Here is a 20,973-nt window from a genome sequence, read left to right as displayed (position 1 = left end):
TGTAAGTTACAGTGTCTGCGTCTCCACTGTATACAATATTATAATATTATAATATTACTATAATATAAAATAACATCTTGCTGAGTTTATTTTCGGTCGCCTAACAGCTTTAAAAATGGAAAACGCAAGTCACTATATATGGAACTTCCCGTTCCGGTTTTTTTTTAAATGACGCACGCGTGACGCACACGTATGCCCCGCCCATTATATATAAGATAGGCTTGCGCTGTGTGATCGTTTCCGCTTCAGCTCGGTCAGACTACAGTGAACAGGGTTGATTTATCGGATTAAACTTCCATCTCGGTTTATTTTTCTCCATTTTGAGGTTTTTTATCGGGTGACAGAGATGAGTTTGAGCATGATGAAGCGGACCGCGCCCCTGAGCCTGCTGTGCTGTGGAGCTGAAAATGGCGGAGTGTCCGGTGTGGCCCCTCCGATGGAGACGTTCTCTCAGCGCGAGGAGGAGCTGGACGGGTACACGGAGGAGCCCGAGGCCTGGCCCGTTAAAGCCGGGCTCGGTGACACGGAGAGCCGCTTACAGCCTGAGGCCGGCGGCGAGGAGCTGGAGAGGGAGACCCGGGAGCTCCTGAGGCAGCTGTACCGCGCTCACACCGGCCTAGGCCCGAGTCCCCGGCAGGGGAGAGCTCACCCCGCGCTGCCCAGCCTGCAGAGGGTGCTGCGGGACCTGCTGAGTAAACACAGGATCGCCTACAGCGGTGAGGACTGGAGCGGTTCGGCTGAGTTAGTAAACACGGGGTCTAATACAGCGGGGTGTGTGTGTGTGTTAGTGAACACGGGGTCGAATACAGCGGGGTGTGTGTGTCCGTCCGCGGTCACTGCGGGGGCTTTAACCTTTTATTATCTATTAATCTCTATTAATAATGTTTATGTTAGGACACTGTGTTTAGCGTTCCCGATGGTTAGTTAGTAATATAACGTTTATTTTGTAAATTCATATCCTTTTTTAATATTGTAACTGTCTGTTTTGGTTTAATCCGTTGGATAAACGCATTTTTTCTCGAAGAGTCATTCAACTATGACGTAACAGACGCATAGAACTGACCAATCAGGACGCAGCAGAGTGTAAGAACTGACCAATCAGGACGCAGCAGGCGGGCTCTGTGTGTTCGCCCATTTTCTAGAAAAGTCTCGTTAGATTAGACTTCAGTGTCGGTGTGAGTGAAGTGAAGTGCTCGTGCAGAGTGAGCGAGCTGTACTTTACACACTGGCTATTTAACTTTACAAGCAGAGTAATAAAGTACACGCGCGCACAGCTAATTAATTACTGGGTTCTGGGTGTGGTCACAGTCACGTGTTTTTTTTTTTTTTTTTAGAAATGCTGTTTGATTTATAAGGAAATGGGGTTCCTGGAAATCTGCTTATTTTTAAATGTGCTTATCAGAAACACACACACACTCTGGATAAAAGAGAAGTTCAGTATAGAAAGTAAAAAAACAGCTAATCTTATGTAAACACCCACAGTGAGGGGAATTCTGGGTAATTCCTCCTGATGGAGACGGAGTGTACGCAGGATGTGATTGTCACTGCTGTAAGATAATGACTTAATAAAGAGAGATTTGTGGTCATAATAACGTGTGTGTGTTCCAGGCATGGTGCAGCGACTGTTCGACCAGGCCCAGGGTCTGGACAGCGTGCAGCCCGTGTTGCGCGGTGTGTTCAGCGACGGGGTGATGAGCTGGGGTCGCATCGCCAGCGTGTTGGCTCTGGGAGCCGTGGTGTGTGAGCGTCTGACGCAGGAGTGTGTGAAGGATCGAGCTGAAGATATTGTGGACATTGTCGCCTCACAGATCTCCTCATATCTCAGCACAGAACTCCAGCACTGGTTCATCAACAACAAGGGCTGGGTGAGTACACACACACACACACACACACACACACACACAATTTACTCTCATGCTGATGTGGGTTGTCATTGTGTTTACCCATGTGTTTGTGTGTTACAGGACGGTTTTGTGGAGTTCTTCCGCGTCGAGGATCCCGAGTCCACGGTCCGGAACGCGCTCATGGCAGTGGCCGGGTTGGGAATAGGGGCGTGTCTGTTTACACTGATGCGATGAAGTGGTGGAGCCAGAGTTGAGCGCTGTTACCATGACTACATCAGAGTCCTTCATTCCTGGGAATCGAGGATGGACATGCTTGTGCTGTTCAGGATGATCACTAAGACACTTTATACGTGCGTGTGTGTTTGTGTATTTTATGGAAACAGAGGTTTATTTTCAAGAATAAAAGTTCCCTCACCGAGATAAGCTCCGCCCCCGTCATTATACCGCACTTTTCCCACACGTGGCAGGGTGCGTCGCTGAGAGCTGTGACCGTGTGAAGAGTATCAGAGTTTTACAGTTTGGAGAAAAAGTTTTATTTTTTTAATAAACACTTCAGACAGAGAATGCTGTGGTGTGTTAATTTATTGTGACCTCATCGAGTGTGTAGTCTTGTGTCCACTGTATTATCACCTGAGTACAGAACCAGGCAGAACACACCAGGCGTCTGTACGAACCGTCCGCCTGTAGTTATAAAAGTGTCGTGTAGATAAGAGCTGAGGATTTACTGCCTGTCTTAGGATATGTACTGTTCTGGGATTTTTATTTATTACTTTAGTGGAAATTTCCACCTGGGACTGCCCCTGCCCTGTGATGGTGTACACACCTTTCAGGGTTCTGGGAATATTAATTGGGGGATTTCAGGGAAGTCTACACTCTTCTGGTAATGCCATGAGTGATGAAATGTCTAGTACACAACAGTAATCTACAAACCATTTTATTTATTATAATAATATGCACAGTGAGAGGAGTGAAACCTCAGGTGAGTCCTGTCTGAATGGAAAACCCACATGCAACGCTACAGCTTTACCTCTGACTGTTACATAGCGCTCGCACTGGAGACTCCTTACTGATACCTGTGGATGACCTGTTACTATGGAAACAACAAAATATTAGAGCATATTAATATAAAACTGAGCTGCTGTAACAGAAAATAAGTGTGTGTGTGGAGGGAGAAATGTGTTATTGGGTGCGGCCCTGTTTTTGTGTTTTTACCATAACACTGGTGTTTAGTGTGTGTGTGTGTGTGCATTTCGTCTGTGCTGACTCTTTGTGGTGCTCAGCTGGTGTGTGTGTGTGAGTGAAAGCTGGTTAGCTGACTTTAGCAAGTTTATTCTCAGTGTGGACTTTACACACGTGTTCCAGCTCGAGAACTTTATACACACACACACACACACGTCATGCAGCAAATCTGCATTTTACACTTACAGAGTGATTTAAAAATTTAAACTTTCCCTGCTTTAGAGCAACTCCTCTCAGAAGATTTGATCTGTTTTTATCATCAAAACTTATCCATGTATTAATGCCCATGATAAATACAGTTAAATGGGCCGTGTGTGTGTGTGTCGGGTGTGTGTCGGTATGTTAGGATTATTTTTTTTTTTGCATTTAGGAGTTTGACTCTACAAAAAAACCTCACACACACTTCCTCCTGTGTTGAAGAAAGGTCATGTGACCTGTTATTGCCTACTTCCTGGTTGCTCCTGATTGGCTGTTGGGGTTTTCTGCCAGCTCTTAGCAACAGCCCGCCCACATGACTTTAAAAAGCAACAAAAACAAAACACTTCCCAGAAGTCAGCTGGTGCGTGTGTGTGTGTGTGTGTGTGTGTGTGTGTGTGTGTGTGAGAGAGAGAGAAAATGAAAAAAAATGGCAGTCCAAATTGATCTAAATGAATCAATACACAGCAGAGTAATTTAATTAATAAAACTTTTAAAAAGCCTGAGACTAGACAGAATAATGGAAATTTCATCTAAATCAAGTTATTTCTTATAGACATTTAATAACGGAAATTAAAACAAATCTTTACAGACATCTGGATATAGATACAGAAATTAGATTTAACACTAATAAGGCAGAAAGTAAACGATTCCTGAGATGACTGAGGTGAATCCACAAGAGGAAACACATTCAAATTCAGTTCCTGGGGGGCCGGCGTTTGGGACATGAATCAGACAGACAGTCCGAGAGAACTTTCTACCCTGATGGTGTCCAGGCTCTAGTGAGACACTGTGATTAGTGTATCAGGGGATTATATAGAGACATAAAGGGAGTGTTCACTCTCAGGACTGAGTTCTGTTATTCTGTACAATCAAAAGTCCCGCTTTGACTTGAACACCCTTCTATAATAAAGACTACAACAGTGTTTCTGAGTCTTTCAGTAAAGCCATATTCACAAATAAGGGTTTATCCCACTGATACAGTCATCAGACTCAGCTACCTCTTTCCTCCATTAGGTCCTTCTGTTTCTGCCTAAATCTAATACCCCTGACAGATCAAACCATTCATCATTTATTCTTTTATTTTTAGTAACTACTTTATTATTTACATTTTTAGGCATTTGATAAACGCTCTCACCCAGAGTGGGATTAGCCCAAAGACTAAAGAAACAGATACGTCTTGAGTCGTCATTTAAAGATCGTCCGAGACTCTGGTGAACAGACATCTGGAGGAAGTTCACTCCACCACCTCGGCTCCAGAACAGAAAAGAGCCTGGACGAATGTCTTCCTCGATCCCTGAGAGATGGTGGGATGAGACGAGCAGTGCTGGAGGATCGGAGGGAACGTGGTGCAGTGCGTGGTGGGATTAGAGCGGAGAGGTGAGTGGGTGCTGGGCCGTACATTAGAGGACAGCTCATTATCTTAAACTAAATTCCAGGAAGCTCGAGCAGCTACATATCCCAGGAATCCCTGGCTTTATAAACAAACTCAGCCAACTTGATGACTTCTTATTTATAAAGAACTTTAAAATAGAAAATGGTCACAAAGCAGTTTTACAGAAATTCATGAATTTCTTGACTTCTCTCTGGCCTCAGGAAAGCAGAATGTTTATATCCCTTTAATTTATGTATATGTGTATATATATTTTTTAAACACTTGCAGTTATGTGGTTGCTGGGAGGTTAGAAGCATTACTGTAAACACCTGCACTTGATGATAAAAGATTCATTTGTGTGGTAGTGCTGCCACCTTGTGGTGATATATAAAATTGAAAAGAATACCTAATGAATGACAAACTGGATTAGAGTACAAACATGGACACTACACAAGAAGAGACAGAGTCTTCTCTATTCCCTAAGAAGACTCGCAGGTCCTGTGGTGTTTGCAGGCCACTTCTGAACTGCCAGGTTTCTTATGCTGCGAGTGTAAGTGATGACAACAGGCTTAATAAGCTGTCCAAATTCTAATTTTATTTATCCCATTTACAGTCATACACAGTATGAGATGAAGTAAAATGATTATATGACTGCTGATGATCTCAAGGTCAAAGGAACGTTCCAGGGTGAGATAAGAGTAAGAGAAGTAAGAGCTTACAAATTAGAAATATGAGAGAATATGAAAACTTTTAAATGTACATAATGTACAAGCAATAAGGTAATAAAAAATAAAATAGTAGAATAAAATAGAAATATAAAAAATAAAGAATATATAATAAAAATCATAAAGTAAAGCAAAATGAAATCTAGTGCGGAGGCACGGTGGTGTAGTGGTTAGCACTGTGGCTTTGCACCTCCAGGGTCTGGGTTCGATTTAATTCAATTCAATTTTATTTGTATAGCGCTTTAACAATTGTTATTGTCGCAAAGCAGCTTTACACAATCACAATGATTATTATAAGTGTGTATGAGATCTTTTTTATCTAAGTAAGACGTGGCAGCATCAGATATGAATTTTGAAATTTTATGACACAATGTGTTTGTCTGCATCTAAATTGTTGAGAAAATGAGGTCAATTCAATTCATTTGTATTTATAAACCGCGTTTAAAAATGGTTATTGTCTCAAAGCAGCTTCACAATGAAAAGAAGATTATGGAAATGTGTAGAAGAAGTAAAAATGTGTTTAGATAATAATGAGAATGTCCCTGATGAACGAGCCGAGGGCGACGGTGCTGAGGGAAAAACTCCCTGAGATGGTAATAGGAAGAAACCTTGAGAGGAACCAGACTCAACAGGGAACCCATCCTCATCTGGGTGATAACGGATAGCAGGGATTGATCTGCACTCATACTGTGTGTTAGGAGGCTGGAAGTTCAGTAGAACAGGAGATGTGGAGAAGTTCATATGGAGTCCAGTTGGTTATTGGAGACTCAGGTAGACTGTAGGAAACTTCAGTCCTGAACTATGGAGTAACTGCAGTCACGAGTCCTCAGAGAAACAGCTGTCTGTATCAGAACAGAGGACGGACCGTCTACATGGTCAACTGGACCCGTCCCCAGTCCACACGCATCCCAGACTGACCACACGGGGCGTCCATGTGACGAGATCTCCAACCAGAAGTGGGACACCAGGACGAGTCAGACGACAGAGGGGGTCTGGATCACTGGCGGCTCGGGAGAGATAGAGGGAGAAGGAGAGAGAAGAGTTAGGTTTGGTCACGGTCACATAATGTATAATGGGAATGTATATTTACAGTGGCTTGCAAAAGTATTCGGCCCCCTTGAACTTTTCCACATTTTGTCATTTTGTATACAGCCACAAACATGAATCAATTTTATTGGAATTCCACGTGAAAGACCAATACAAAGTGGTGTACACGTGAGAAGTGGAACCAAAATCATACATGATTCCAAACATTTTTATAAATAAATAACTGGTTATATAATAGTTGTCGTTCATTATATTATCAGCGCTGGATGAGAGTGTTGTACATTGCGGGTCACAGCACCTCTGCCTTTACTCACCTTTACAACTGGTGTTAGGGAGCCTGTATTAAAATACAACAGCTCTGTATCTCCCTTTACAAGGTACATGAAGGTGTCCTTTAGTTTACCTGAATGTGTTTAAATGCCATTTTAATAGGTAGGTAAGGGTGATGTAACAAATAAAGGACAAGAGAGTTTAAAGAATTGTGGGATATTTTCTTCTACGATCATGTGAATGTAGGACAACAACGAATGCCTTAAATTCATGGAAAATATTTTTTGGAAAAAAGAATTAAATTTAATTCAATTTTATTTATATAGCTCTTTTAACAATGGTCATTGTCTCAAAGCAGCTCCACAAAAAATTAAAGAATTTATTTTTTTTTTAGAAAGGAAAAGAAAAGAAAATATTTGGAAGTGTGTATGTGTGAGAAAAATGTGTCTAGATAATAATTAGATGAATGAATGATGAATGAAATGTCTCTGATGAAAAAGCCAAGGGTGACGGCGACAGTGGCAAGGAAAAACTCCCTGAGATGGTAATAGGAAGAAACCTTGAGAGGAACCAGACTCAACAGGGAACCCATCCTCATCTGGGTGATAACAGATAGAAATAACACCATGTGATAGAGATGATATAACACCATGTGTGTTGTGCAGGTGAAAGTACAATATAACAGAAGGCGCTTTTCTTTTTTCCCTGGTGTCTCTTCATTCTATAGAGGCTCTTTGGATGGATGATGAAACTGTGGAGGTGCCTTATTTAATGATAATAAAATCCCCTGCACGCTTAACGTCTTGTCCACGCACGTGCACAACATCTCTATCATCTGTACGCTTTGTCCAGCTTTACAAAACCAGCCGAGCACAATCACAGACTTCCACACACTAATCCTGATTGGCTGTTCCTTCAATATCGACCGCATAACGGAATTAAAGTCTATTTAGTTTTATTTGTACAGCGCTTTAGAAAATGGACAGCTTTACAGAATAAAAAAAAGAAATTAAAATTATATTATTATATTTAATGTATATAAATGTAAGGAAATTATATTGTAAATGTAATTGTAATTTACATTGTAAATAAAGTTTTTTTTATTTATAATATTGTAAACAAATATTATAGTATTACATTTTTTATTGAATGAAGTATTAGTATTTCCCAGTTTCCTTTATCCATTGTGTTTTTGTTTACTTATCTAATTATCCCTACAGCGCATCGTTGGACGACGTCGACAGAAATGTAAACTAGACAACTCGGTCACTTCGCTTATAAACCTTTATGTACAACCCTTCGGTCATGCGGTCGATAGTGCCACCTGATTGGCTGTTTCTTAGAGTAAAGGAAACTTTCAGACACTCAAATATTATATAAAGCATAATTTAATTACATTTCTTTCTGTCTCAATAATAAATTACTAAATCAATAAAAAAAACCTGAAAAAATTCTAAGTCTCTTCCTCTTAGTTACGGTTTATCCATTAAACAGCCACTATTATGCTTTTTCAAATATGATCTTTCATGCAGTGTGTCATGAAGCTGTATGTGAACATAAACTATCTGCGCTATCTGTGACGTCGGCTCACATTCGCCTAAATAAGTCGTTAGCAATTAGAATCTTTCTCTGTTACGGATCCACGTCACTCCGTAACATATTTGCATAATGTCTGTCCACCTTCTACGTCGCGAACACATTGCCCGCCATCTTACTTAACGTTACCACACTCTTGATAATGTGACCAAGCGTTCATGCCGGGTTCGTCTTCAGAGAACACTTCGCTTAAACACTTTGTAATATAAAAAAAAACATAAAAAACGAGAGCACACGAAATCCTTTTTACCTGTTTATTCTCCACCATTCACCAAAACTGAACAAGCCGCGAGGGGAAAAACGCCGAGGTGCACACACACACGCACGCGTGAAGTGTAAGGGCACGGAGCATGCGCACATCGCACATCACACACTTGTTGTTTGGTCGAGAGAAGGAGAGATTGTTGTGGATCATTTTTTTTCGAAGATTTTTTACCCAGATTATCTTTGACTGGACATATTCCCCGGACTTCTCACCCTCCGTCATCGGCCTCTCTGACTTTATTAACCCCAGTGAGACCGAACCATACTCGGTATACTCCTCTAACACGCATACAATAAACACGGACTTCGGACATTCTCCACTCACTTGCACTCGCACACGACGACATACTGTTTATTATATATAGTTTGTAAATATTATTTATATCTTTGTTTGGTTGTTGTGCACCTTTTTCATTTACTTTATTTAGTTTTTTATAATACACGTTTGCTTTATCTACTTGTTTGTGTTTGTCCTTTTTGCTCACCGGCCTTTTAACACAACACCAACACAAAGATAAAAGACCTCTGGATTTTAGTAGCCACAGTTAATATAAAATTAGCTGGTCGTTACGCGGTAAAACCGACGCCATCTTTTCTATGTATTGACGCGTCTCCAGAGCCGTCATTCAGTTATGGTCATGGGCATTTCGTTTTACGACACACGCTGTAGCAGTAGACCAATCATAAATCACCGTGCCATCTGACCAATCACAGCAGTGAGGGCTCACGGAAAGGAGGAAACTGCTTCACATGAGTCGTTTACGAGTCATTTAGAAATAGTGTAAAATTAATTCTATTTTTGGAGAAAACTAAAGTGTTTTTTGACCTTGCATACATGTAAACCTGTTTTAAGAGACTTATTAAGCAATATTAGCAACCTTTAAAATGTAAAAAAAACCTTTAAAAAAATCATCCTTTAAGTGTAACAGCATGATTAATTATTCTGGGTAAAGTCCATTTGTCGCAGTGAACCTCACATTTCTGCCCTTATCTCTAGCCCTAGCCAGATTAGACTTTAATACTGGCGCTGCTGCTGTGGGGTGACATTAAAAGGTTAACAGAGCATCGAGTATCACTGCCCTGTGTTTCTGTATCTATGGTCCATGTCCACTGCAGCTCGTAGCATTCAGACGTGTCTAGTTTAGAAGGTTAACTGTAGCAGTGATTCTGTGGGAATTCTCACCCAGAAGCCTGCAGAGGGAAATGCAGTGCAATCTTTAACTTAGGTTTGCTGACATCTGCTGGCCAAGTGTCAGAACTACACCATCATATCAGAACCTAGTTGGACCCAGTTCATTAGATTAATATTGAGTGAGGTGGAGGTGTTAGAAGGATCTCTGTAGGACAAGGCTTGTCTTCCCCAGTTTAGACACATTCTGATTGTCTGCGCATTAGTTACACAGAGATGGAAAATTACGTAAATTAGCGCACCCACCAGGCAAGTCAAAACTCCGATGTGCTGCCCAGTCCAATGTTTCTTACTCATAAATCTGACTCAGTTTGACTTTTCACTGCTTTTTGTTTTGTTTTGTTGTTTAATAAGTGAACAGTTTGACTGCAGAATATCTCCAGTATGGCAGGTGGAGAGAAATCTCTATTTATTTTAATAAGAGAGCAGGAATTACAAAGCTGTTAAAAATATTTTGTGCATTGTAACTATGAGTCAGTGTCAAAAATCACAAATGACAAAATCTAAAATCAAAATTGGTTTGGTACGATCTCGCAAAATCTCCCACAGCCGCGCTCAAGGGTCTCAACACAGGCAGACCGACTGGGCACCTGGGTTTGTGGCCATGGACACGGGCCATTTGTATCACTCAATGTGTTACTGGAGTTTTTATATACAGGAAACTCATGTGTTTTTGTAGTGAGTCACTGACCTCAAACTCCACAAATATGGGAAAAAATGCACAAGTAACACAATTATTCAACGGGTTCTGTATGTATTTATTTATCTATCTTCAAACAAAAGCACTATATAGACACAAAGCACCAAGATGAAGATAAACAATGTCAAGATTATTTATATATGTATTTCGTAACACTCAAAAGGTTGAAAGTGATACTATGAAAATTATGAAGTGATAAATTACAAATGGTAGAGTAATTTAAAACTTTTGTTTAGTTTTATTAATCTGCTAGTTTTTAATACGTATTATATATTTAAAGGGTTTATTTATTTATTTATTTATTTATCTATCTTTAAACAAAAGCACTAAGCTGAAGATTTACAATGTCAAGTTTTTATGTATTTTCAATTTTTTTTTTCTTTTAAATCACCTGTACCACTCAAAACGTTTACACTATGAAGTGATAACATACAAATGGTACAAATTGATTTAAAACTTTTGTTTACTTTTATTAATCTGCTAGTATTGAATATCTTAATATATATTTATATATAACATTTATTCATTACTTTGTTTTGTTTGTTTATCTTTAAACAAAAGCACTAAGCTGAAGATTTACAATGTCAAGTTTTTATGTATTTTCAAGTTTTTTTTCTTTTAAATCACCTGTACCCTCAAAACGTTTACACTATGAAGTGATAACATACAAATGGTACAAAGTGATTTATAACTTTTGTTCAGTTTTTATTAATCTGCTAGTATTTAATATTAATTTATTTTCCTGTAAGCTTCAAACCTATATTAAAAGGGTTTATTTATTTCATCTGTTTGTTTATCTATAAACAAAAGCACTACGCTGAAGATTAACAATGTCAAGATTTTTATGCATTTTCAAGTTTTTTTTTCTTTTAAATCACCTGTACCACTCACAACGTTTACACTATGAAGTGATAACATACAAATGGTACAAAGTGATTTAAAACTTTTGTTTACTTTTATTAATCTGCTAGTATTTAATATCTATTTTATATTTAAAGGGTTTATTTATTTCTTTGTTTTGTTTGTTTATTTGGTTATTTACCTTCAGCACTATCCAGCCACAAAGCGCCAAGCTGAAGATTTACAATGTCAAGATTTTTTATGTTCTTTCAAGACTCCTCATGTTCTCTGACATTTTGACGTTTTGTTTGATTTTTAATTAAAAGTGAGAACTGTGTGGCTCTATATGAGCTGGTAACAGCCCAGGGCTGCACTCAGACACATCAGGATGAAGGTGAAGCTGACCCCGAGGACTGCACCAGAGCTGGGTATCCCACCAGCGTGCACTACTCTCCCATGAAGAGGCTGCACTGGTCTATAGTTTTTCACCAGGGCGTTGGCTTCATCATACTTCACTTTGTGGAATTCATCAATCTGTACAGGACAACAGAAATACAGAGAGACAAATAGTTTCCAATGACAGACAATTCTTTTAGGCTACAGGTACAAAGCATCACATAACCAGAGCTTGTTAAAATGACTGAGTCAAAGATTAGGCTTACTTGGGTTTGAGTAAGGTGAATAGCCTTCTTAAACACGATCCAGATCGCTGGCTGACAGCCGGGTTTGGTCATAGACCCTTTATAATAATAGTAGTCCTTCATGTCCTCCTCAGTGAGGATCAAGTCATTCAGGGCGATGTGTAGATCTTCCATAGCGTCTGGTCAAAGAAATAAAAAATAATGTATCATAATAAGTTACTCAGACATAAAGTTCTATCACTTTTTGTCACTAGATGATTTAAGAAATAAGATTAAATTGAAAACACAAGTATCCTTGCATATTTAAGGTCAAGAAGCTTTAGATATTAAATGATGATTAAATGATTAAAAGACGACTGCAAGAATAAAGCAGATGTGTACAGATGTTCCTACTGAAGTGACATAAGTACACAATACTTTGTAAAAAGTCTTGAGCCACCCTGCACCCTTTGTATTTTGCTCCCAGACTTTCTTGTATTTTATTAAAGTGACCTTGAAGAATAATTCTCCAGGCTTGGTAAGGGACTTTTTTTTTGCCTCTTTTTTGACAGGCTGTTGCCTCACATCTTCACTCAGAGAAATGGCTTTTGTTTGTTAAGACACACAGCGACCTTTGAAACATTTAAGGATTAAAAATCATCTGCGGCACGAACAGGTGAGAAACAGGAGCAGATGATGACAGATGATCAGGCCGGTGATCAGTTATACTGCTGATGCTGAACGCTGAGTGGTTGGAACAGACGAGAGGGGAAATGGTGTTGCTGCTTTAAATGATACCTTTAGGCACTTTGCAGCCGGTCACAGTAAAACATTTCCTCCAATTTCTCTATTTGAATCTTTAATCTAATCATTTAGGGGTGGCTCTGCACTGTATGTGTTTACGGTCATATATCTCTTTATTCATGATAGTTTTGTTTCACTGATTTCTACCTGATATTCTTGTTAGGTAGCTGCAGTAAGTTGCAGATAATAAAGCTGCCTCATGGGATTTTGCTAAAGTGACGTTTACTTCATGTCATTCTAACTATGATATTATTTAATAATAACTCATCTTTTCGATTCTCAATTTGCCTGTTAACAGCCTAGAACTACTTAGTACAGTCTTTTAGTTAACTGTATGTTTGTTTCATCAATAAATATAGCAAAAAACAACTATTGTACATGTACAGGACAAGAGGCCAGTCTGGAGACTCAAACTGATTGTTACGTCATATACTGTATAAATCTGACCGAAAGTTTAGGAAAAGCAAGTGTCACATTGAAACAGGCCTACCTGGTTCTATAATCTTTGTCACAGCTTCAACCAAATCTTTGTACGACTGCTTATCATAAGTCTGTTCACTAGCCGGGGCTTCTTCAGCCGGGGGAGAAACTGCCTGGAATAAGAAATTCCAAAAAATAAACATATGTAATTGAACACCACCAATTCTGTCATAAACAATAATCAAATATTTAACCAAAGTTCTGCTGAAGGCATGTTGATGGCTACCAAAAGTGTTTGCTAAAGGTGAAACCTGCTAAGGCACATTCGTCCAAATATCAGATGTGCTGTATACAGTATATATATATATATATTACAGACTTTGTGTTAATTTCACCAAATCTTTTGGGAAAATGAAGTTCAATCCTCCAGGATATTTCAAGAAAGGTGTATTCAGGTCAAATGTTCTGGTTGCTGATGCCGGCCCAAAACAATACTAAGACGTTTATGTTGTTTTCCCATTACACTGTCACCTATGGGTGTGATGGTTCATTGATATATGATAGAAATAATGACTTTTAAACAATAATTTACAGTAAAATGGCTTAAAATTACAGCAGACCATGAAAAACAAACCTCAAAGAAAAACGCCAAAATTGCTACTCCAGTTGGGTCCTTCTCTGCTTCTTCTATCTTGGTGTATTTGTCCTTTAAATGCAGGACTTGCATCTGAGAAAGAGAGAGATTACAAATCTACAGTACCAGTCAAATGTTTGGACACACCATCTGATTCAATGTGTTTTGTGATTTATTTCCTACATCATATAACATTAATGGAGATTTCATAAAACTATGAAATTACACATGGAATTATGTAATTAAATAATAATAAAAAACAGTCAGTTTCTATTTTAAGACATAAAAATAAGTTGTTCTGGAATAGTTCTGGCAAGAACAATATTGTCAAATGCATTTGCAAAACCCATAAAGCACCGTGATAAAACCATGGCTACCATGAGGAAAGATTAGAGTTGTTCTGAAGTCTTTACAGAGCAGAAGTAGCAGACACGTCTCAATAAACTGTTCAAAGAAGATTAATGCATATTTTGGACGCCTTCAGTATTGTTTTTCGATGTAGAAATAAATAACAATCAGGAACGACCATGAAATTAGAGGGGGTGTCCAAACTTTAGACTGGTAGTGTGAGTGTGTGTTCAGATCAGATTAGATTAGATTTGACTTTATTGTCATTGTGTAAAGCACATGTACAAAGCCTGTGAAATTCAGTTAGCATCTAACCAGAAGTGCATAAGTGGCCAATTGACAATAAATAACAGTGTGTTAAATGAGTGTGTGGGGCCACATGTAAAGGGGTGATAACATACGTGATTATAAACAACAACAACAACAACAACAGTCAGTTATTACTTTAAGACACGAAGGTCAGCGGCTGTGGAAGAGCTGTTCTGATATATACGCTATAGATAACTAGCATGCAGCTACGCTGGGGTCAATAAAACATAGCACATGTTAACACATCTAATTCAAACACTCTATACTCACTACAGTAGGCTGTTCGCTACCAGTACAATGTGCACGTATTGTGTGTTCATCTTAAATAGTGTGCAAGACACCAGATATAGTCTTAGATAGTCATTAAACCCACATCACACACTTTCACACCCTGGGATCTCACTGCATTTCTCATGGGAAATGTAACTTCAGATCAATACATACTGCATTAAACTTGATAAAGAAACATCTACATATATCAGTTCATCAGATAATCATATTTATTATGACTGTCAGTGTGCCAAAGGGAATCATGACTCTACCTCCATTGGATACTGCTTTTCATCAATGGTGTGTTCAGACCCTGGGTTTTCATTACCCTCGCCCCAGTGGAAATCGATCCTTATAGCTTTGTACTTGCGTGAAAGCCGTCCCCATGTCAATGTGGCCCCAGGGGCTTCAGGAGATATTGTGAGCGTAACTGCAAGGAAATAAGGAAGGTGTTACAATAGAGCGGCACTTCCTTAAAGGGAATACTGTCTAATGTACTGAAAGTGATAGAGGAAGGAAGGAATTCTGAAACGTGTTAAAATGTGCGGAGGAATCTTAATCTTAAAGTCACGACTGTGCAAAGACAGAAGACAGAAATATAAAACATAAATGAAACTAAAATTTGTCTTTTTCAAGCGATACATAAGAAGAAAATACAATCTATGACTTTAGGTGTTTTACAGAGAACAGCATGAACGAGACTAGACAGGCCGATCTTTATCACACTCCTGAGAAGAACAGCTTGGTGTCCAGAGGCCTGTGAGTTTACATGGCGTCCTGCAGTCTTCATGTACTCAATGAAACAGAACAGTGGCCTCCAACCAATGAGCTGTGGAGCGGTACTGAGCCATGATCATTTGGCACACAGAAAGAATTATTTATATATATATATTTTTTATTTAATTTCTATTTTATTGCCTTTAGGAGTCTGCAGAGTGTTATTTAGAAAAATAATCAGAGAGAAACAGATGGCATTTGTTTTGATGGCTAATAAAATGAATCTAATGTTACAAGTTAACTCCAGCTCAAAGACAAATGTCTCTAGAGAGTCTCTTTAAAAAAGGGTAAATGATGACACAGCAGATAAGACTTTAAGACAAAAAAGACTTCTGCATTAATCCTACCTAAATTACGGGTTTATCACAACAGGTGATTGACCAAGGTGCACCAAGGCCGCTCTATATAATAGATATGGCCTTCAAATATAATAAATAATAATATCAAAGCAGAATATCTTCATGATATGAGATGAGAGATGATATTTCCATCTCTTTGTCTGCAGTGACAGCAACAGAAATCTAATTACGAAGCAGACGGCATGAGGAATAGACTTTGGGTGTCACTCCCCTCCCCCCCCCCCTCACTCTTAGATGGGATGGAAACAAGCTCAGGGCTCACACTGATTCTGTGTTATGGTACAGTACGTTGTATTTATTATGCATTTTATTATGCTTTCTTACATACGACTGGTCCGTGGTGCAGAAACAGTTGGAGGCCACTGAAGACACAGAGCCCATACTAAATGTTATAAAGACACTTTAGACTCCTAGGCAGCTGTATGTGACCTAACAAACACTCCCTTAAATGGTGTTGTTGAAGGGAAACAAGCTCAAGGCTCACACTGATTCTGCGTCATGGTAAGTCGTATTAATTCTGCTGTCACATGTGTAACACGTCTGTAAGTGTAAAGTTTAAAGACACATTTTTAGACTTTAAAGGAACTGTAGGTGATACAGAAAAGTGTCATGCTGTACAATCATTACATAACCTGTGCTGAAGAAGGACTGCTGATTAAACGTCCTGCTTCTCTGGGACCTTTGCATGTTATTGCCTGTCTTTAATCAAAGCACTGCAGTTACTTCCTGGACTGGAGAAATGATAGAGAACCCATAGAAAACTGATGCGGGTGAGGAAGTGACACGGCTGACCGAGTTTCCCTTTCAGACCTCTACACACCTGTCAATCTCAGGAGTGACACTTGGCAAATATTACTATAAGGTACATGACGTGTACAGTAAGTTCCAAGATTACCAGTTTTTTTATCATTCTTCATCTTCATGGTCCGTGTCACGTCATAGCCAGTGAATTTTAATTTGGTCGGTTGGGGCTTTTCAGTTTCACTGGCCTTTATGGCGATGGGAGATTGTTTGGCACCACCACATGTCACATTCACCACGCACCATTCGTTTGGGCCTGCACACAACAGAGATTTGAACAGGATTAGAATAGAATTTACCTAAATTTTCTTTTACAAAACTACCAAAGGCAAAAATCTTCTGCTGTGCTCACTTATTATTACCTCTGCATCCTTCGATACCGGCCTTCTGGGAGTCGTAGCACCAGACTGGATCTGCATAAAAAAAAAGCATCAGTAGCTACACGCAGATTTGCAAACACATTTCATGCAATCTTAAACAACATTAATTAAGAACCTCATATTTAACGCCGTCAGCACTGTGGATTAGAGGTTGGCACTGTCGCCTTGCTTAGTGGGTTTCTTCCCAAAGACATGCAGGTTAGGCTAAGTGGTATTCCCAAATTACCTGTAGGGTGTGTGTGTGTGTGTGTGTGTGTGTGTGTGTGTGTGTGTGCTCTTGTGCCAAAAGTCTCCTGAGATAGGCTCCAGGCCCCTGTCACCCTTTACAGGATAGTCGGTACAGAAGAAGAATAAATGTATAAATGAATATTAAACATGCCATACTGTAGGTTTTAAACTGATCTCCATGTGTACTTAACAAACCTTCATGATACTTTATGAACATTTAATCATGGGGTACTGTACGTCTACCCATGTATACCCGTTTAAAAATTATAACTTTCAGAAATTGTCTAACTTTATATTTGTATGAATGATGCCCCCTAACCGTTTAGGTCTTCTGTAAGACACCGTAGATTATAATAAATCAGAGTAGTATGGTGAATAAAACACTGCCAGCCCTTTTTAAAGCTTCCCTCTGTTCTCTTTAAACATTCAGATATTCAGGATGTTTCCATGCTCGCCTGCTGAGCCCCTGGTAAAACAAAATTGACTTTGTAGCCATAGTGGCAAAGAAACAGTTCATAATGGCACTTGAGAGGTACACTGTGATATCCTCAGGCCTTTTTGTACATAAAGCACGCTCATTTAGAACGTATGTCTGCGTGATGATATAATTATTGCCTGTTTATTCAGCGATCAGCACAAAAGTTATTTTCTCCCTTGATCTTACAAACACAAATTGTAAATACAAGTTCAACCAAGCAGTACGGTTTATACTATAATAAGATTCTTCAATTCATTCTTCCCAGTTTCATTCAACTAGAGTATATTTCAGTTGGATCTGAAACTATTTAAAAAAAGGTGGGATACATGTATCTCCATCTCGGAGTTGTAGTGGATGGTCAATGGACAGCAGAACGAACCTTTAAAAATTGTACATGTAAAAAAAAAAAAAACACTTTATGACCTTGGTACGTGAAGTTGAACTGGCAGGAAATACAAGCAGCTCTACCACCAGACTCGAGCTGAAATTCAGCCATTTTGGAGAGATGATTTTATATGGGCCTCAAAAATGGCCATTTTTCAGCGCTATACTGTCTCACTTCAAACAATAATAATTTAAAATGCAAATTATTCATATTCATATATATTAGTATTGATACTAAAATTGGTTTCAGCCTTTAGAAGCATATGACCTGTTATAACAGTATAAGTGTTTTTAATAAAACATTAAAAAGGGAAAATCTGTAGTGTCTGTAACCATGTCAAATTCATGTTGCAATATCTTAACAATTTTTCATTTTAGAATAATTTTCATTAAACTTTTTCAAGTTTTTGTCGTTTCATGTGAAATCTAAATTGGCCAAGTAAAATCTGAATGACAATTAAGAGCATTGAAAGATCTGAATTTAAAAAAGTTACGGACACTACATAAAAGGGCATGAAATTGTATTTAGCAAATTTGTGTTTTATTTAATAGTGTTTAGCCATAAAGAAGTGTGCATATTTACAGGAAATTGAGCATGGATAGTGAGACAAGAAGTATTAAGTATTACTGTATGACAAATGGTATTATCTGATGCTATCTGGAAATTCACTTTTTCACCTACTTAGGTGAGACACATTTTAGCACTGATACCTTATTTTGGTTGTATGGATGTTGTAAATAATAATATATTTACAACACCAACAATGGGTGGTTTCAAGCACCTGTGACAGCACACTATGATGTCACTCAATATAATTTCACTCGGGATGATTTTAGCCCATGTTTGCACAAGTTTTAGTGTGATTTCATTAAATGTAAAGTCACTCAGTGTGATGTTACTCATATCGAGTTTGCCATTATGACATAATAAATTGTATAACTTTATAAATATATATAAATAAAGAAGTTATTAGCCAATTTTGCCATAAGTTTAAGGCCTCGCCACAGCTAAACCATATGAGATATAAAAAAATCATTTCTCAATTTTGCAACCTTGATGACTTGAAATCATACGGGCTTGGGTTGGTGGTGATGCAACAGTGCATTGGACCATTATTAGGGTCCAAGCACTATTACATCAGCACAGTGGTGACATATAACATTATGATGTATTAATAGTGATGATGTCATAATGTGCGAAGGTCCCTTTGTTCTTCGGATGGCATAGTAGTTGGGCCTTAAATATAATAATCCTTTGAAGAACAAAGGGACCTACTACAAAATTAATATTAATAAAATAGTATCTTCTTAAAGAACTAAACCAAATTGGCTGACTCACTGAAGTATATAGATAGCTGCCCGATTAAAAACTAACATTAAAAACATGTTAAAAACAAGTTTGAACTACAACTTAAAACTAAATCAAATGAAACTTTCCTCATAATAAAGCAAGCGGGCTATCGTCTAACCAAACCCTCCTCATTAAACTCATTAAAGCCAACAGTCAAACTAATTTCCTTAAATACCTTATAGGGAGTGAAAGAAAGCACATAAAACTCCAGTTAAATGTCTACATAACTGAACACATATCGAGCACAATATTAAAAATACTGCGGTAACATTTAGTCATTTAGACGCTTTGTTAGGTAAACTAATTAAAACTAGTTAAAACATTAACCCGGGCGAACAGTTAAACTGCCCCTTCGTGTTACTCACCATCACAAAGGCAGGTTTTAAAAACTGAAACCAGAAGAAATGAGAAAATTAGTGGCATCATGTTGGAAAAACCCCAGAGAACTTCACCAGACAGTTAACACACACACACACACACACACACACACACTAGTGTCTCGACCAGCGATCAGTGATAAAGTGACTCGTCACAAAGTCGCTCGTGAACTAGTCTTGTTAGAGAATTGATTCTCTTTTGGGAGTCGACTCTTTTGGGAGTCGAGTCATTTGAGAGTCGACTCGCATATGAATCATTCACGCGGTTCTTTTTCCGTTTTCTTTCCTTTTTGTTTAAATGAAGGCGATATCTCTAAAATATTTACCCGAAACAATAAATGTGCTGCTTGTTAGGAGGAATGAGGTGTGTATGTGAATCTGTGTGTTTGAATCTCGAGGATTTTAATAGAGAATATAATGTGTAAGCGGATGTACATGCCGAAGGAGTCGGTTCCTACATGTGATTCACAGAAAGGACTCGGTTCCCTCATGAACTGCGTCACTAACGGGTTTTTGTTTGTTTGTTTTTTACGTATCAAACGTTTATATATATAAACATTTAATCAAGTTCCAGGGGATTCGAACAGACCAACTCCTATCAGCAGCTGCTCAGTGACACTTTGTTTCTGAATGTTGCCTCTCGAATCCCTTTAGCCTTTAAACTGCTTGATTTCTTCTCTAGAGCTTCTGGTCTCCCTTTAAACATAAACGAGTGCACAAGTGTGACTTACTGTCCCTTAACATCTGTAATATTCCCTCTATATGTGAAAGATCAATTACAGTTGTGTTCAGAATAATAGCAGTGTGTAGAAGAAAGTGAGTTAAGCTCCATATAATAACTTTTAATTTAAATCACAGTAATGCATTGGACTCCCTGCACGTTCTATTCTGAATCTCAACATAAAGAAAAATGTGATAAATGGATTATTAGTTTAATATAAGTGAAGAAAAACAAATATTAGTCTATTTAAAATAATATCAGTGTTATCACTCATCTTTATAAAGTGATGAATTTACTGTTTAAACAAAAATGCTTGAAGTTTAATCTTTCGTGTGCATCTCTGAACTAATATTTAGTTGTATAACCAGGTTTCTGAGAACTGCTTCACATCTGTGACAATCGTACTACACGCCGTGCTACAATTCCTC

General features: G+C 38.4%; 2 protein-coding genes across 2 annotated transcripts; one reads left to right on the top strand and one right to left on the bottom strand.

Annotated features, from left to right (window-relative positions):
* The first annotated feature begins 219 nt into the window (after window positions 1–219).
* On the top strand, window positions 220–2,408 carry LOC128543013 (induced myeloid leukemia cell differentiation protein Mcl-1-like). The gene is made up of 3 exons (XM_053513292.1): window positions 220–716; window positions 1,609–1,865; window positions 1,965–2,408. Exons 1-3 carry the CDS (start codon window positions 347–349, stop codon window positions 2,076–2,078), a joined length of 741 nt encoding a protein of 246 aa, XP_053369267.1. The 5' UTR covers window positions 220–346; the 3' UTR covers window positions 2,079–2,408.
* An 8,085-nt stretch (window positions 2,409–10,493) lies between these two features.
* Window positions 10,494–19,917, bottom strand: LOC128542989 (carbonic anhydrase 4-like). The gene is made up of 8 exons (XM_053513250.1): window positions 19,813–19,917; window positions 16,989–17,039; window positions 16,721–16,882; window positions 14,962–15,119; window positions 13,763–13,855; window positions 13,199–13,301; window positions 11,947–12,104; window positions 10,494–11,818 (listed from the first exon to the last, which is right to left on the bottom strand). The coding sequence occupies exons 1-8, from the start codon at window positions 19,871–19,873 to the stop codon at window positions 11,627–11,629; spliced, it is 978 nt and encodes a 325-aa protein (XP_053369225.1). The 5' UTR covers window positions 19,874–19,917; the 3' UTR covers window positions 10,494–11,626.
* Window positions 19,918–20,973: the final 1,056 nt, after the last annotated feature.

This window comes from Clarias gariepinus, chromosome 2 (genome assembly GCF_024256425.1).
Source record: "Clarias gariepinus isolate MV-2021 ecotype Netherlands chromosome 2, CGAR_prim_01v2, whole genome shotgun sequence".
Taxonomy (NCBI): Eukaryota; Metazoa; Chordata; class Actinopteri; order Siluriformes; family Clariidae; genus Clarias; species Clarias gariepinus.
Note: the sequence above shows the minus strand (reverse complement) of the source record. Positions and strands in the feature narration are given on the sequence as shown.